Consider the following 18,240-nt stretch of genomic DNA (forward strand, 5'->3'; position numbering starts at 1 on the left):
TCTCTGTTTCCCATCCACTATTTATCTTCTGCACCATTACATGTGTAAAACATACTCACTTATTTAGGTAGTGAGCTGTAGGACTCCTTTCTTCATTCTGTCATCTTTCTTACTCAGCTCTTCTCCTTTACTTCCTGATCAAGAAGCTTCTGTTACTGAATATTGCTTCATTTTGGCTCATATCTGTGTTGAATGTGTGAGCCGCAGTTTTGTTTTTAAAATTATTGTTTTGTTGCTTGTTCATCTAAACTGCCTTTCCAGTTGCATCGTTTGCTGGCTTTAATTGACATATCCCCTGCCATTCTCTGAATGCTGGCACAGTGGATTTTAATTCTCCTTTACTTTAGTCCCCATACTCAAAGCTGGCAGATTTGTTGTAGGGTTTGCACTTCTTTGCTGTAAGAAGGCAGGCTTGGGTCTGGGGACGGAGTTGAGGAGAATTTGATTCTGTTTATGCACAAATCAGTGCTTCAGGGTATTCAAATGTTGCTCTTTCACCCTCTGTGGGTGTCTGTTTCAAGAGCCTGTTGAGCTCTTCAAGGGAAGTGTTGCAAAGTGAGGATGATTTGGAACTCCAGCCAGCTTCCCGGCCGCTCTGCCAACTGTGCTCCCCAGCCACTTTAACAGAGTGCTGTAACTTGAATAATGCTTTCTTTGACTAATGTGTAAAACTCTGCTTTCCGCAGCCCTGCTTTAAAAAAAAAAATCTATCTCTATTTTTCTTTACCTCCCCAGCTTCCTGTTTCCCAACCAGTGTCGATCATCCAAGGCGAGCCTCAATTACCTGTTGCAGCATCTTCTCTCCCTCAGCCTTCAGTTGCCCCATCAGTCCCCATTGGCTCTCATTTCCTACCCATGGGCCAGGCCTTGCCAACTTCGGTGGTTCCCCAGTTCCCAGTGTCTCAGTTGCCTGTAGCAGCTCCTCATGTGACAGTGGCTCAGCCAGGTTTCCAGTCGCTGCCCATTTCAATGGCAGCTGGCATGAATCAGCCCCTGCTCACGCTGGCCACGTCTGCTGCGGCAGCTGCTGTTCCTGTAGGACCCAGCGTTGTCCCTAGCCAGCTCCCCACGCTGATGCAGCCTTTGGCTCAGCTGCCCAGCCAGGTTCTCCCACAGCTCCTGCAGCCGCCTGTCCAGGCCGTGGGATTGCCAGTCAGCATTGGACAAGCTGCTGAAGCTTCACTTCCTGCTGGAGATGCTCTTTACCAGGTATTGTTGCAAGCCAGCAGACCTCTTCTCCACATTTTTTTGCCCGTTCCTCTAAGGTACCAGATCTGAGCTGCGTGCCCTGGCCAGCTCACTTCTCACATGAGAGCCATTAAGCCACTAGGATCAATTTTGTTATATGGTAAATAACCATTTTAAGGGGGAGAGAAGAAAAAAAGTCCTTGGACAACCATGGGTTTTGAATTTTTCATATTTGGCATTGGAGTTTGTCTAAAATGACAGAATCATAGTGCAGGGCTTCGTTCAACCACAGTATGAGAGAGGACAGCTATATATTCATGAGATCTGTCAGCCTGGGGAAAAAGAAAATAGGAAAATGTAACTTTAAAAATAGGAGATGTGTGTTGGAAAGAAAATCAATGGCAGCATATTCAACAATGTCAGTATTTCATTCCAAGTCTGGGAAGGGGTGGGACAGGGAATTCATAGAAATCAGTCAGGCAGCCGTGGATCTTGGATGTGACGTAAGTACCTGGTGCTGGTTGTGGACTGCTGGACTGGTGGGCACAGACTGCTTCAGCAACTTTATGTGATCACTCACTGTTAAAGTGGCAACCTGAATAATGATGGAAGTGTTCCTTGTTTCTGGGTCAGCTCATTATGGGAGGACAAGAAAAACACAAGAGTGTTTTTGCTATTTAATCTCAAGAATCAGCAGCAGTTGTATAACATCTGAGCCGTAGTTGTTCAGCCTGAAAATTCTTCAAGCTCATTTCTAATCTCAGGCTTTAAAATCTTAAGCTATATAGGCAGCTGCAAGAGTTGGGAAATAAAGATTGTTTTGCCTAAGATTTGGGACTGTGAGTGGGAATTTGCTTGTTTGGGCGTGGTGACTTACATGCTGGCTGCATGAGCAGTTTGCTCCACTTCTTTGGGAAGATTTTTGGGAGTGCTTGAACAAGTACAGAAGGTTGGAACGTGTCCCTGGAACTGATATTTTTTTATCACTGTCTTGTTTCCTAATTAGCTCTCCATTCACTGACTTGGTTCCCTCATTTCTGTTCCAGAGCTTCCCATCTCGGCTGACACCTCAATACCCAGGGGACTCGAACGTTGCACCTTCCTCAGCTGTGGCCTCTGCCAGTATTCCTTCTGCTGTGCTGTCCCCTCCCTTGCCCACAGATGCAATGGCCCAGTCAGGGTACCTTGCTCCTGTCGTGCAGCCCTATGGGGAACAGAATGTTTTAGTTTCCATGGGCAGCCTGGGAGGACAGGCTCAGGTGGCCCAGCCTCCTGTGAGTTTAGCACAACAGGCCTCATCTGCCTCCTCACAGCAGGCAGTTGTGGAGGTAAATATATGGAATATAATGTAACAGTAGATTTTGGATGTTTGACTCCTGCAACAGTGTATCTCTGTGGGGAACTAATCCCTTCTGTGCTTGTCTTCAGTTGGAAGTTAATATTTCAAATTGCCTTTTTCTTACAGCAGAATGTCATGCCAATGTGGGGACCTTGTTGCCACTGGTTGTTCTGTTGGGAAGTGAGTGTGCATCCTGCAGGCAAAAAGCAGTAAAACACTTCACTTCTTGCTAGTACTGTAGAACATTTTTGCCATACCAAAGACAAGCTGCAGTCAATAGCCTTTGAGAATCTGTCATTGTGCCTATTCTCTGCAGCGTGGTTCTTGCAGGGAGAATTGGAATTGTCTCTGTTCTGCATTGGCTTGCCTTTTGCACATTCTGTTAGTAAAACTGTGACTGCATGGCCAGCTGTAGTGACATGTGGCAGTAGAAAGGATGTGTGGCTGGTTTCTTCTCCTCACCCCTCCTCAGATGACATTTTGCTTCACTGCAGTTTGCTCTAGAGTATTTTGTAAACTAAAGCTGCCCTAGATGCCAGCTGTTTAAACTTCTAAAAAGGCAGAGCTTTCAGCTTTACAACTGGTTTGGGTGAAAACACTGAAGATACTGGGTTGCTTGAAGAGGAGCTGTACTCTTTGAGAGGGGTTCTTGATTGTAGGTTTCCATCCATAGGGTACTCAGGGAGTCTCACAGACTGCTGCTTCAGAGACTCTTCCAGCAACACAGCCTGCTCAGTCTACCCCTCTGGCTTCTTCTATGGATAGGTGAGCACTGCTTCTTTTTTTCACTGGGAGTGTTTTTGAGGATGAGAAGGACTAAAGTTGCTAGAGGAGAACCAGGGTCGTGAAGGGTGGAGTATATTATGTGGGGTATTTTATGGAGGGAATAAGTAAGGTTGTGCATAGTGATTGACTTTGTCATGTCAAATGGATCGTAAGTGACAAGTTTTTCGTCCTTTTGGCACTTAAGCAGAATTCAAACTCGAAATAGCTTGAAAACATAAGATAGATTTGTACAACTCAGCTTTCAAGAGGTGTACCAAAATAATTACAGGTAGAATTTCTGTTTAAGCAACATGAAGTGTTGACAGGACACTTCTACTTGATTAACACACGTCTACCACTTCCCAGAAGAGAGTCTCATGGTTGGTTAGAGTATTGTTGCACTTATGGAATGCATGGAAGCTAACAGGAAATTGTCTTTTCTTTCTAGTGCACATTCTGATGTTGCTTCTGGGTTGAGTGATGGCAATGAGAATGTCCCAGCTTCGAGTGGAAGGCACGAGGGGAGGACAACGAAGCGTCACATGCGGAGGTCTGTCCGCAGCCGCTCCCGCCATGAGAAGACTTCTAGGCCAAAACTGAGGATTCTAAATGTGAGTATTTTTTGTTTTAGGGATAATTCAGTAGTAATGATGTATTTTTAAGCCTCTACAGGCATTCCAAATATCATCTATTAAGAGATTTTTGGACCATGAGATATGATAAAACTGACTTGCTAAGCTACCAATGGTTGCACAAACTATTCCAGAATATTCGATGTATCCTCAGACAAAGCTCATGCTCTACATGGCACCATTTATTAGACTGGAAAGATAGAACATGTTTGTGTTATACCAGTTACTGTTAGTTTGTCTCAGTGACCTTAGCTTCTTGTGCTTTTGGTTTGAAGTATATTTTCTTTGCTTTAGGTTTCCAATAAAGGTGATCGGGTAGTGGAATGCCAGCTGGAGACACACAATCGGAAAATGGTTACTTTCAAATTTGATTTGGATGGTGATAACCCTGAGGAAATAGCTACAATTATGGTAAGATATATTTTAGAGATGGAGACTCCAGGCAGCTGTATTTTTTTGTTTATGGTTTGGAATTCGTGTCCCACGTAGTATGGTGTGTGTTCACCTTATTGGTACACAACCACAGCTAGAAATTTGGCACAGAGTGGTTTAGCTGATTATTAATTTATCTTGCACACACAAGTCACATGAAAATTTGTGTCAGTTTTTTACCTTAGAATTGAGGTTTTTATCAAGTGAAAAAACTCCTTTTGGTTTTTTTGATTTTTTTTTTGTTTTTTTTTTTTTTTTTTAATCTGATATTTTCAAAACTGCAAGCAATCATCTGGAAGTGCCAGGTTAAAGAAATTGTTTGCTTCTCTAAGAGCATGCATTGATAAATCTTCTTATTCTTCAAGCATTTTACCATCATTGTCCATTAAAATGGAAAGATTCTGCCTTTAAAATAAGAAAGGATAATTGTATTTTGGCTTTTGAAAGTACATAGTGAGTGATGCTGTTCTTGCCTTTTACTAAAAGAAAAAACTTTTCCATTCAGTGTATGATGGCTAGGCACAGGAAGGAATTTGTCCTATGAAGATACATTTAAATAAGAGTATTGAGTAGCATAGAATAGAATCCCCATTTCTTTTTTTTAAATTTAAACTCTTATTTATGGTCTGGTACAGTCTAAATGAGTCTGAGATGGTTTTAATGTTACTGAAGCTGGGGGTTGTGACAGAACACAGTATCTTTTGACACCTTCTTGGGCACTTGTGCAGTGATTATCTTCTGCTTAGAGAGGTGGCAGCATCTGAATTGGTGTGTGCTTGGGTTTGTACTTGTCAAAAGGAACCAAACCAGTCATATCGGAGAAATTCTCTGCCACTAATGGCTTTCTGAGAAAGAAGAAGTTGGTTCTTGCCTAAGTACAGATATTAGCAAAGTCAATAACATGAGGTTGTGTGCCAGGGAATACAGAGAGTACACAGATGTCTTTCTTCACCTTAAACCTAAAGTGATCCTATGAAGAAATAAGAGTATGTTTGATTGATGAAAACTAAACAAGCAAAGTCAAAACTAAGACACACTCTCCAAGCAACAAAAACCAAAAATATTTGAAGATGAGTAGAAGCAAAATAAATGAACTTTGCATCCAGAATGCAGTCACACAGTTAAAAGTGTGCAACCTAATTTAAACATCTGAATCTGGAACATTGTGCTCATTGATTCCTTGTTGAATATTGAGCAAACTTTAGATTGCAGGACTTTGTTTCCTTTAAATCATGAGACTGTTAGGCATACCCCATATAGTTGCCTGTTGGTCCTAAACTGAAAGTACTGAAGATTTCTTGAACTAGTATTCTGCATTGCAGAGGCTGATATAAGCACATCATGGCTGGCTTTCCTTTTCTTGACCCAGCATCCCAGGAATTTGATGTAAAGCTCAAGCTTTTCCTCTAAGGCACTTTATTTCTCTTTTCCAGCAGAGACTCCATGACTGGCAGCTTTACTTCTGTTTCATGGGCTGTCTCTGTGAGTTTTTCCATGCATAATTTCAGGAGACAGAATGCTCTCATGGATCAGACCAAATCAAGAATATGATTTGGTCTTTCTAACTACCGAGTATGCTTGTTTAAACCAGTTTTATCCAACATAAGCAAGACAAGTTATTTTCATAAAGCAATACAATATATTTGAACTAGACAGGCTGAGCTACCTTTCTTTCCCTGTATTTGGAACATAATTCATACTGGCTTTTATGTACCACAGCCAGACTTTAATCAGTGATGTGCAACCTGCATAGAGGAGAAATTGTGTATGGCATGGAAAGAGAGAAACACAGAAGACATCTTGCAATACAGAATTTTCAATTTCTTTTATGTTATAGTTCTCTTTAAATGTGTCTCTTAATGCACATTGCGTTCATTAGACAGGAGGAATTGAAGTAAGATAAGACTGCTAATTTTAAATTTCCCTGTGCTAAGCAAAGATTGAGGTGACAATTTATGAAGAAGTGAGATTGAATGTTCTCCACAGCAAGGATTAAACCAGGGCACACACTTCCATGCTGGAGATGGTTTGAGAAACAATTGTTTTTCTCTATGGTGTCACCACTTTCATCTTATTCAGAAGAACAGGAAAGGGAAGACAGACAACAGCACCAAGAGTAAATTCTGGTTATTCAATATATTGCTTTGAAGTTGTTTGTGCAAAATCAATGTTGCTTTGTTCTTTTGCAGGTGCAGAATGAGTTTATTTTATCAACAGAGCGAGACTCATTTGTAGAACAGGTACGAGAGATTATTGAGAAAGCAGATGAAATGCTGAGTGAGGATGCCAGCGTGGAGCCTGAGGGCGATCAGGGCTTGGAGAGCATGCGGACAAAAGACGACGGCTTCTTCCCGGGGTCACAGGTATGTGAAGGACAGACTGCCTCAGCTCTTGCTATCTGTCTTCCATTCTGGGTGGTATGGCTTTGTGAGTAGGGCAGCTAGAAATAGAATCTTCCTGTCATGAGAGATATCAAAGATCAATAATTATAAGATAAAAAGAGAAAGCTTCATATCTGAGTGCCTAAAATGAAGTTAGAAAGCTAAATAACAGACCTCTTTTTGATGTGTTTGAAGACTTCCGAAGCTGCTGAATCTCCTAACAGTCCACTAAACAGACAGTCTTAAATGCTGATGCTTCTTGGATTTGAGATTATTGTGAGGTAGGACAGTGAAACCCCAACCCTGTGCTGCTCACTAAACACTGAGAGCCTGGTCTCAGGCCTCCACCCAGTGAAGCTCTAAGAGATTGGATAGCTTGGTTAGGAAACACATGGTTTGAAACTGTTTGCTGGGTGCTGAAAGTAGAGACTTTGCCTGAATCTCTGCCTTAATTACACCCAGAACTAGTTTGGAACATCCATTTATTTGTTGGATGTTTAAGGAAATCAGTTGGATTTCCAGAAGAATTTTTAGATCAGTCTGTTACATTGACGGTCACTAAGCTGAGAGTCTCTAAGAACACTGTAGCTGACATTTATATGGGCAGAATTCCTCTAGATTGGTGATGGTGCTTGGGTCCCACATACTGCTTCCCTTAAATGCCCACGTTTCAGTAAGCTAGCGTTTTAAGAACTATCTTGTGGGATTCTGTTTCAGAATAGAAGTTTAAATTTTATCTTACTTTACAGAAATTAGAGTTCAAACAGCCAGATCCTACATCTTCCTTGCCACAAAGAATAGGTAAGTCTTTTGTGATTTTTTTCAACAGTTACCTTTTTCTGTTTCAGCGGATGGGTGCAGCCAAGTTTTTTATTTTGTATGATGGAGTGCACATTCCATATTGCAGGTTATGTATTTAATTGCAGCCCTGTGTCACTCAACATCCACCTTCTTTTTGTTTAGGGGTTCCCTCTAGCTCCTTTACCCAGGTTGTTCATTCTGCTGGAAGACGGTTCATTGTCAGCCCCGTCCCCGAGAACCGACTGAAAGAACAGGGCTTTTTCACATCTGCTGTTCTTGGAGGAAACGAAACTTCAGATATGGGTGAGTTCTCCAAAATCTTCAAAGCTGATGCCTAAGACATGTTCTTCAAAACTGTGAAGTTAGTGAACTGAGCTGTTCCTGAAGACCTCTCAAAGTATGTGGGGAAGTAGGGAGCTGTCTGTGCTGATAAGAGATGACCATAATTTGGGTCATACCATGCAGGCTTCTTGGAGGAAAACTGCTCATGTGCTGTCTGCAAGACTCTGAAACCTTAATTCTGTATTTTAATGTAAGCCTGGATTTGTCTGTTTTGTTTTGGTATGGGGTTGTTTTTGTTTGTTTGTTGGTTTTTTTAATGCTAGGAAGTAAATGTAGTCTTAGTCTAGCCGTAGACAATAATACCGTAATGAGCTTTTTCAGATGGACTGATAATTTTCTTTTCTTCCAGTTGCAGCATCTCCTGTACATGGTCCTGGAATGAATCTCTCCCACTCAGCATCGTCACTGAGCTTGCAGCAAGCTTTCTCTGAGATGGGGCACGCTCAGATGTCAGAAGGACCTAGCACAGCTCCTCCAGTGTTCAATCAAACAATACCACCATTTCCACCTGCACTTTCTACCATGGCGGGCAGTGGTGCAACTCCTGCATCCGTGGCTACTTCTTCAGTATCTGTTTCCTCCAGCACTGGTGTTTCTGTTCCAGGATCTGTTACTTTGCCTTCAGAAAGTGCAGCTGTTGGAGTTGCACCAAGCACAAGCGTGCCAAGCTCTATTTCTCCACCTCCAGCCTCACAATCTGCACAGCAATCGACCGGTGTCACTTCCAGCGTGAGCGCCCCTGCTTCTTTCTCCTTATCTGCCACATCCCAGCCTGCTCAGCCAGTGACTGCAGACATTGCTGCCAGTGCCAGCACACCATCATCTTCAGCACTGCCACCTGCCCAGGTTCCTGGGGTCACTGCTCTCGGTGCTGCTGCACCAGCTGTGACATCTCAATCTACTCCTCAGACTGTGAGTAGTATGGCAGCAGCACAGACATCTGTTGCCCTGTCTGTGGCTCAGAACGTGGCTTTGCAGCTTCCCCAGCTCAGCAGCAGTGGCTCAGTGTCCAGTCTGGCAGAAACAACAGTCGTAAGTGCTCCACAGTCACTGCCTGAGAGCGGGCACTCTCTGGACAAGTCGCATTCCTGCAGCGCAGCTGGCTTATCTCTGCCCATTGGTGCACCTTTATCATCCTCAGTAGCATCAAGCATATGTGGATCAGTCTCTCAGCCAGTGATCCATCCCTTACTTGTTCCATCAGGAATTACATCAACGCCTGTCCTACCCCAGATTTCAGGTGCAACACCCATGTTACCCCAGGTTCCCTTACCTGGTGTCTTGCCACAACCAGTCACTAACTTGCCTGCAGTACAGCAGACTTTGATCCACAGCCAGCCTCAACCAGCTCCATTGCCCAACCAGCCTCATGTTCACTGTCTGGAGGCTGATGCTGATGCTCAGTCTAAAGCCCCTGGTATTGATGATATCAAGACCTTGGAAGAAAAGCTGCGATCTCTGTTCAGCGAGCACGGCAACGTGGGAACGGTGCATCCGTCAGTGTCTCTGGACACCTCTCTGGTAATGGAAACCACAGTTGTTCCTGGCATCCCAACCACTGCTGTTGCACCAAGCAAACCCCTGACATCCATTAGCACTTGTATACCTCCAAGCAGTTTGCCTCTTGGACCAACTGGCTTGCCAGCGCTGACTCCAGTTGCCACTCCTGGGCAGGTGATCACCCCGGTGAGCTACATCTCTGCCTCGAGCAGCATGGCCACAGCAGCAGTGAAAGCAGGGACCTCTCCTTCCAAGCCCCCCCTCAGCAGGGTACCGGTAAGAGATGCAGCATCAGTGTCCATGGTCAGCTCTGGCTGGAACACCTTCTTGGGCAGCATCCTTTTTGTAAAGCAAAATAGTTATTCAGGAAGAAATTTCTTCATTTAATGCAGTATTGAAGGTTTATTCTCTGATTGTTTTTATGTGTCCCAAGAGGTGTTCTGTTTTGTCCCTAATGGGTAAAAAAAGTTCAGTTCTCTTTTATGCTTCTGAGAGATGTCTCTTATGTCACTGTTAGTTTTTCTTCTTAAACTATGAAGAGTGAGGCAACTGTGGTTTGCTTTTCGTGTCTGTTTAATTTTTTTTATTGATACTGATTTTTTAAAAAAGAATTTGGATGTCTTGCTTTAAATAGCTTTTTATCTTGTACTTGACCACTAGGCTGAGATGGTTGGCTGTATATTTCACAAAGTAGTGGATTTGAGATGGAGGAATTTTGCTTCCTGTCATAAACCTGTTCCTTGCAGTCAAGGGTGAACCTGACTGGAAGGGTTTGGGTTTTTCTAAGTTCTCTGCTACTTATTTGATACCTGGATACTGTTTTCTTTTTAAATGTTAGATTTATGAGAGGAGGATTTTGAGAGATTTAGAAGATACCTGAAAACAAACTTTTTTTTTTTTTGTTTACTGACTCATGTTCTACAAGCAAAACACTCTTTCACAAAGAAATAATGACTCACAGTAACAACTTGAAAGGTGCTGTGGATGTTGTTACCTGCTCACCAACCAGATATACCAATACGTGACATTTTCTTTTAAATGTCTGCCTGTGTGGGGGCACAGCACTTTTCAGTATTTTAAATATTTTGGTAGTCCTTTCCTTAAATGGAAATAAATTGAAGAAACTTGCAGGTATTTAACAAACCAAAAACTTTAATATTCTCTTCTTTTTGTTTCTGTCAAGTTTTTTTATACTCATCAACACTTTGTGTTGGCTGTCTTTAACCAGCCTTCCTATTAACCAGTTTCAGGCCAATTCAGGCTGAGCCAATGCTCTCAGCATCTCCATTCATTAGTAGTCTTTCCCATGTACTCTTTGTTGTCAAAGACAGTAGAAAATCTCTGCTATGGAAGAGTGGGAATATGTGCCAGAAAAGTTGATAATGAAATCTAGACACAAAGACATCCATTAATATTTCAGTGAAATTGAAAACTGGAAAAGAAATATTGGAAAAATGGAAACTGGTATTTTTTCAGCAACAGTCAGAGCAGTTAGAAATTTGCTAATTGCAAACCTGTAATTACAGAGACTTGGGTTTAAATGTAATAAATGTTATAGGAGATTGATTGTCAGTTGTAGAAATCCTACCTCCTCTTTGAAGTTTTCCTTTATAAATTAGTTTTTTTACAAGGTTTAATTTTAGTTTCACTTTGTGCTGTTGCTGAGCATTAAGGAGCTTATTGCTTTAGTCTTCTGGGGTTTGCTAGACTCTGTGTCTGTGTATTCATTTTGTTTATGGCCAGACAGTTAAATGTGTTTCAGCTTGTCTTAGCAATGTATTTAAAGTATGTTTTGCCTCTTATTGATAAACTAAATGATGAAGTTACTACACCTTAAAAATTCATCATGCCTCAGAACAGGTAACAACCTCACACGTGTTCCTGCTGCACAGAGAAGTTGAGCTAACACAACTCAGCCAGTTCCTGCTGAAGTGTTATTGGCAGGATAGATAACTCTGGGGAGAGCATCTTCACTGGGCAGCTGCTCCTGCAATTTAAAGCTTTACTTTGAGCTGTGGTGACACACTGCAGGCCAGAACTGGTTCTGGAGCAGGCTGTGGCCTGCGCCCCTGTCCTGCAGAGCTCACGGCCCTACGGGGCACTGTGCTGTAGCTCATGGGCTGTGTGTGTGCTCAGACTTCATGGGCACTGTCAAACCTCAAGATGACAGCTGAGAATAAAAACTGCAAATTGTGCAATGGGTTGCCTAGTTCCTAGAACTTGCCACTTCCCTAACAATGGAAATGACTAACTGGAATGTGCTGTCTGACCTGGTGAGGAGGCTTTGATGACTCCTTCTAACCCCTCTCTAACCTCCTCTGCATAACCTGGATACTTCCCCCTACCCAGTTGCATGGCCTAATCACCTTCTGTGGGTCATCAACACCTTTCAGGCTCAAAAAGAAGTGATGGATCAAAACATTGGTGTGAGAGCTCTACAAATCTGTTTCTCAACAAGTGGAGACATCCTCAGGCACTGACAGTTCCTGTTCTCAAGTCAAGTTGCTTGGAACAATTTGCTGGAAGCATGCAGCTTGCAGTTTCTAATGGACAGTTAACATAGAGCTATTGTAAGGAGACTGAGTACATTCTTGCACCATTTTAGAAATTAAGCTTCTTGGATTAATTATTTTAGCATTTCTTCCAGACTTGAAAATAATATCCCCAAGATACTCTGTTTCTGGATACTCCAGTTTGTTTAAACTGGTAATTGTGGCTGCTCAGGGATAATCTGGATTATAAAATAAAAACACATCCAACTTTCCCCAATTTGGTTGTAAAAGTCCCTAAAGACTCTATGCTAACTGTCCAGGAAGGAATTCTCTACAAAAAAAGAAAGTTAAGGCTCCTGTTGTATGACATGAGTGACTGTAGCTGGTACCTGATGCTGCTGTTGTTCCATGTCTGACGGACGCGCGTTTCCTCTCCGTTGTCCATAGGTGCTCCCAGTAGGTTCTGACCTCCCGGCTGGCACTCCATCCAGTGAGCAGCTGCCTCCTTTGCCAGGACCTTCACTAACTCAGGTGCTACACAACTTGGCAGATTCTATCTGGTTCTTTTCCCTTCAGAGAGCATGTTTCAATTAAACCCTCCGTTGCATGTTATTAATGTTCTTGGTTTTCTTCTCTTTTGACTGAGTAACCTCTTTTGTGTAGCTGTAGCAGTAGCCTGAGTGGCTTCAGCACTGGCTGTGAGTGACCTTTTCTAGTGGAAGGTGTCCCTGCCCATGGCAGGGCATTGGAACTGGATGGTCTTTAAAGTCTTTTCCATCCCAAACCATTCTGTGGTTCTCGTCCTTTGGGGTGCTGTACCCAGTGCCTAATCAGGCTTAGGGGTTTTAGTGTGTTAATCTGAACATGAAATGGTTTTTTTTTTAATATAATGCAGTGGAGTGTGTGCATAAAGCTTGAACCTGTTTTCTTCTTGAAAAGAGTATAGTAGCAAAATAATATGAAAAATTATATATTGCCTTGAAATGTTTATAAAAATTTGTGAATTCCTTATGAGGTTTTGGGGTTTAGTTTCTTTTGATGATTGCTGTTTTGTGTTGGTTTGGTTTTGGGGTTTTTTTTGTTTTGTTTATTTTGTGATTATTACTGCATTCTGATTTCACTAGACTTCAAGATTTTCAAAAGGTATTTGAAGTTCTTTATCATAAACACGACTTGAAATGCAGCAGTGGCTTCCCCTGCTTAGTTTCTGTCCTTGTATGCAGTAGTTAGCTGGGATATCTTGTGTTTAAATGGTGGTGCCAAGCAATAGAACAAGAGGTTATTGGCAGAAACTGATGGCCAGAAGCTCCACCTAAACATGAGGAAGAACTTCTTTGCTGTGCAGGTGACCAAGCACTGGAACAGTTTGTCCAGAGAGGGTGTGGACAAAAGGGTATCTCCTTTTTTGGAGATAGCCAGGAACCAGCTGGGTGCAATCCTGTGCCCTGTGCTCTGGGCTGGCCCTGCTTGAGCAGGGAGGTGGGAGCAGGTGACCCACTGTGATCCCTTCCAGCCTGACCCCAGTCTGTGATTCTGTGTGGTTTGTACAGCTAAGGCACATGGCATCTGAAATTGGAAGAAAAAAAGCTTCTTCAGCTGAAATATTTTCTAAAAGTAGCTCGTTTTTACATCTTGATCTTAGAACTATAAGCCATATTCCTGCCCTGTGAGTAGCAAGGCATCTTCTTCCTCCAAACTGAGGAAGAAAAAAACACTTTTTATCCCCCAACTTCAGAGGCAGAAGCTGTTTTTTCTTTTTTAGTTAGTTCTTTCTGAAGCATGGTTTTACTGAAGACTAGAATAACTTGGTGATAATTGTTACCTGCACTCTTCCCATGGTCAGGTATCAGATGGATCAGGAGACAGCTGGTGAAAATCAGTCCTATGGAGTTCATAGTCCTTTTCATTGCTGGAAACTCAGTATATTAGTAGTATTTTCCCCTAACCTCAAAAGCATTTGTAGCCACTTCTATGACTCAAGCCACAGTACCACTGCAAAAGGCTGCTTCCTGTTTGTCATAGGTATTTCTGGCAGGATCTGTAGCATGGAAGAGTCACAAATATAGATCCCTTGCTTCTTGTCCTTTGCAAACAACTTAGTGAATTTCACTTCTCATTTGAACTCAGAAGGATTGTCTAGGAGTGAAACAAAGTTGGAGGAAACCAACTGAATCAAATCTAATTGACTGTTCAGAGCATTTGCTGCTATCACATAATACTATCTGGAAAATTACTGGCTTGTCTTAAAGTAGACAGGCTTGCCTTCTGGGCTGCTTCTGTCACCAGTAGGTGATTACACAACTTTTCCCCTTCCCTTAGCAGCACACTTGTAATTTGCAGACAGAATACACGTCATCTCAAGACCAGTTTTGAACAGTCTGTTCTATACTCTTAAATACCTGTTCTATTTATTCCTTAATTGCTTTTTAAAGTGTATTTAGGTTAATCTCTCAAGCTTCATTTTGGTCCCCTTGTTCCATAAGGAAATCTTTTATTTCCTGATCATTCTGGTGGCCATTTGTTTACTTGAAGCAAATATCTTCTTGAGAGCATAAGTGATGAGAATTTTTTAGTATTTCAGGTAACATGTCCCCTCTATTTTACAGTGTTGGATTAAATTACCTCACTTGTCACTAAGCAGTTGGGTTTCTAAATGGAGCCATACAAGTCTGCATCTTCTGCCTTTTTTTTTTTTTTTTGTACAATGGAATTGATACAGGCTTTATGGTTCCTAGGGCTTTGGTTTTGTTTTGAAATCCACATGTCAGGAAGAATGTTATCCTGGCAACCTTTTGAAAGCATCTTTATGCTATTATGTACCTCTAACTTTGAGTGGAAAGTAGTATTATTTTTATGTTGTCATGATCCCTGCTTCAGTTTTAAAAACAGATACAGCTTTTCTTTTTGTACTTGGGAAAGATTAATGATGTTCAAGTGTGGATGAAAATTTCTTTTCTGTAGGGTCAGAATTGCAGCTTAATGGTATCTGACAATACATTCTTCTTTCAGTGTATCTTATGGGCATGGCCCTCATTTAGTCATTTTGAGACTTTGGGACTTTTTTTATCTTCAAGATATTTTTAGGTAAAATATTCTTCTCTTCCTTTCTCCAATCCAATTGGCCAAGTTTAAAAACATCTTGTATTCTAACTGAAATAGCTGAAATCTAAGTAATAAGCATACTTGAGAGATTCTGCCCCTCTCCACCCTTTCCAAGTCAATCCATCTATATAGCCTCTCTGAGGGAACTTGAGGGTTTTTTATTGATTCATTGGTTTTGAGTGGTATTGTAGAGTTTATTTTTCTTTAAGTTCCAGTTAATTTTTGTGTTTTGTTGTTTTTAAACAAGTATGTTGTGTGAGTTGTTTCCAGTCTTACCATGCTATACATGTTAAATCTAAATGTGTAGGAAGGAAGCTAGACAGAAATATGCAAGCTGGAATGATTGCTTTAAATTTTAGTATTGAATATGTCTGTTTCTCAACAATGCTTTTGTTTTTCCTGAGCTGGGACACTGTTTTACTCTTTTCTTTCTCAGTCCCAACAGCCACTGGAAGATCTGGATGCTCAGCTGAGAAGAACCCTTAGTCCAGAGACTGTGCCAGTGACATCTGCTCCTGCCTGTGTATGTTTGCAATGTTGGCAGTTCAGTAGTCTTGGAAAACCTCAGTGTTTTTCCAAAGTCATACTCTTAGGTCACTGCCTTTAATATCACTACACCAGTATTTAGACCTTTAAAAATAAAAATTCAGAGTCATCTTCCAGTTTTTGGGACTGAGTCAACCAAAATCGGGAAAGTCTGTATATTGCAATAGATTATGTCATTTCCTGAGGCTGTTTTTTGGTATTAGTTGTTATTCCAACTTTCCTGGTGATGTCACCAAACTAGAAATGGATGTGACAGAGGAATAAAGGGAAAGAGAACTAAAAAGCAATATGTGATATGTCAGTCTTAATTTGGGAGGGCTGTTTCCAGTGTGGATCTGAAATTTTAAAAGCCTCTGTTAAAGAGCTTTGGATACTGAATGCAGACAATGACTGACAATACAAGTGGCTATTTATGCCACTTGTATTATTTCTGCACAGGCCAAGGGGTGGTCTGCTCACAGCCTCAGGGTTATAAGGCCTGTAAAATCTCTTGTCTTGCATTTGTCTTTTCATGTATCATACTTTGTTGGAAGCAAAAAAATTACGTAATATGGAGTATGTTGGGTTTGTTGGCATTCAATGAAACTGCTAAGTATTTTAATTTATTTTCTTTTCCTCCCTGAACCTGCAGTCTGTGCCCTCAGTAGCATCAACAGTGGTTACTGGGCCGGTGTCCACAGCAACACAGAGTCTGAAGGATGGTAAGACAGCCATGATTACTTTAGGTGATTCCTCAGCATGGAGATAGAAATCAAAATGGAACAGAATAACCACTTGGAAGGTTACAGCCTTTTCTACTGAGTTATGGAATGGCAGTTCCTTCAGGGCATTTTATTAGTTTTTAGTAGCCAGACTGAAGTTTTCCCCTGTGGGCCATGAGGAGGGGGACTGATAGATACTTGTGTATTGTAGTGACTCATTTAGGAGTTAAAGCTTTCCAAAATGCTAAATTAAGAGTCAAAAAGAATCTCTACTCTGCTGCTAGGGTACAGTATCAGGACTTGAAGGAACTGTTTTCTGTCATGTGCTATGTTCCTGGCAACAGCAATAGGACCCATTTTGTGTCATTACACTGTGTTCTGCATGTAGGATACCTCTCCCTTACCCTAAGGGTGTTTCATTTCTGTTTCAACAGAGAAGCCAAGCTTAAACTAGTAAAAATTTAAGTAAGGTAGTAAGAGACCCAGACTTCTTTCTGCTTTAGAACAACTGAAGGTTGGCTGGATGATCACCAGTTCAAGTCTGGATGATCAATGATTTTCAAATCTGTATGGATTGAGTTACTGCGGGGGGAATACAAACACTTGAAAAATAATCTGAGATTTTCCTATCATTATTCATCTATTTGTTTTCATTTTTTTAAATATTCTATTTTTAAAAGAAGCTGTTAATATGGTGCTGAAATTTTTTCTTGAGCTGTCTAGTAAACACTATTTAACATGTGTGGGCTTCTGAAGTTGAATAACAAACCTTCAGAAGCCAATAAAACTGTGAAGGAAAATAAATTATATACTCTAATTTTGGGACATTTGTGAACTATAATGTGGAATGCATTAGTCTGCTATAGAGTTAGTTGGATTTTGTCTTTTAAATTTAGAAAGTAAAGGTAAACATACTGGGAAGTTGCTTAATAAACAGAGCAAGCTGTCCAATAGAACTGATTTAAAAATAGAATGTTATTTCTCAGCTTTGTAACTTTATACTGCCAGTGCACAGAGCAACAAAATTAGGAGCTGACACCTAAAAATCCAACTTGGAGAGCTTCAGATAGACTGCTTTGAGTAAATGTGGCTTATAGCATTTCTTCAACTTGCCCCTTTTTGGTGAATAATTTGTCCCCAGTGTTGTGAAATTTAGGTAGTCACTCTGGGTATTGAATCAAAATAAGTTTTTTCTTTCATAAAGCTCTATTTTTATTAGTTGTCTATTTCACATCTCTGAAATGAGTGTGCTTTTTTTTGTTGCCTGAAAGTGTAGTTTTGCCAAATACACTGTGCAGGGAAGGTTTGTAGAAAAATGCTTCGACTTAACAATAATTAACATTTTAATGTGGTGCTTTGAGTCTAGAAGCCTCTTTGGAGTTAACAGCTACTTGAATTTGAAGTACATAAAAAGAAATGGTTGGAGTTGAAATAATATGTTGCTCATTGTTGTTTTAATCCCATTTTCCTTTTCCTCAGCTTTGGCAGCAGGTGATGGAGAGGGCAATGCTGTGTGTGCTGCAGGAGCCAGTGTGCTGAAGATGGGGCGGTTTCAGGTACCAGCTGCTAAACTCACTTGGCTCTTGGTGCAGCTTCTTTGGGTGCTTCCTGGCAGTGCCAGCTCAGTGTGCCATGTGCAGCACTTTGCTGTCCTCGTAGAGATTGTGAAAGCAGGTCTGCAGATGCTGTTTCCATTCAGGGCAGAGATTGCACAGTCTGTGCAGGCCTGGAGTTGTGAACATGGGGTTTCATCAGGTGTTGGCCTTGGTCTTTAATGTTGGGCTGCTCTTTCACTATCAGGGCTGGGATGTTCACTGTGTTCTGTCCTGCTGGTGAAGGAGGCCCCATCTGAGGCTGCTGTTTCTTGGAGTTAATCCTCCAGATTACAAGAATGCTGCTTTGTGTGGCAGTGTTTTGCCTGGTGGGAAGCAGTGGCTTGCTTTGTGGCATACCTAGGAAATGAGTTATTTTCCCCTCTCAGATGCGTCTTACCATTAAGGGAAATAAAAGCAGCACGTT

The 18,240-nt window shown here is 41.5% G+C and overlaps 1 protein-coding gene across 5 annotated transcripts in view; it reads left to right on the forward strand.

The window, feature by feature from the left end:
* WNK1 (WNK lysine deficient protein kinase 1) overlaps positions 1–18,240 on the forward strand; it is a 98,172-nt gene that overhangs the window by 67,093 nt on the left and 12,839 nt on the right. For 3 of the 5 annotated variants that reach the window (XM_059472807.1, XM_059472803.1, XM_059472806.1), the window contains 13 exons: positions 736–1,209; positions 2,235–2,516; positions 3,201–3,292; positions 3,741–3,903; positions 4,219–4,335; positions 6,546–6,719; positions 7,487–7,538; positions 7,701–7,841; positions 8,230–9,656; positions 12,320–12,403; positions 15,411–15,497; positions 16,152–16,221; positions 17,701–17,777. In XM_059472807.1, coding sequence (XP_059328790.1) covers positions 736–1,209; positions 2,235–2,516; positions 3,201–3,292; positions 3,741–3,903; positions 4,219–4,335; positions 6,546–6,719; positions 7,487–7,538; positions 7,701–7,841; positions 8,230–9,656; positions 12,320–12,403; positions 15,411–15,497; positions 16,152–16,221; positions 17,701–17,777 — 3,240 coding nt within the window. The remainder of the gene's footprint in view (positions 1–735; positions 1,210–2,234; positions 2,517–3,200; positions 3,293–3,740; positions 3,904–4,218; positions 4,336–6,545; positions 6,720–7,486; positions 7,539–7,700; positions 7,842–8,229; positions 9,657–12,319; positions 12,404–15,410; positions 15,498–16,151; positions 16,222–17,700; positions 17,778–18,240) is intronic. The other 2 variants (XM_059472804.1, XM_059472805.1) reach the window with 2 other exon arrangements.

Source organism: Ammospiza nelsoni, chromosome 5, assembly GCF_027579445.1.
Source record: "Ammospiza nelsoni isolate bAmmNel1 chromosome 5, bAmmNel1.pri, whole genome shotgun sequence".
Taxonomy (NCBI): Eukaryota; Metazoa; Chordata; class Aves; order Passeriformes; family Passerellidae; genus Ammospiza; species Ammospiza nelsoni.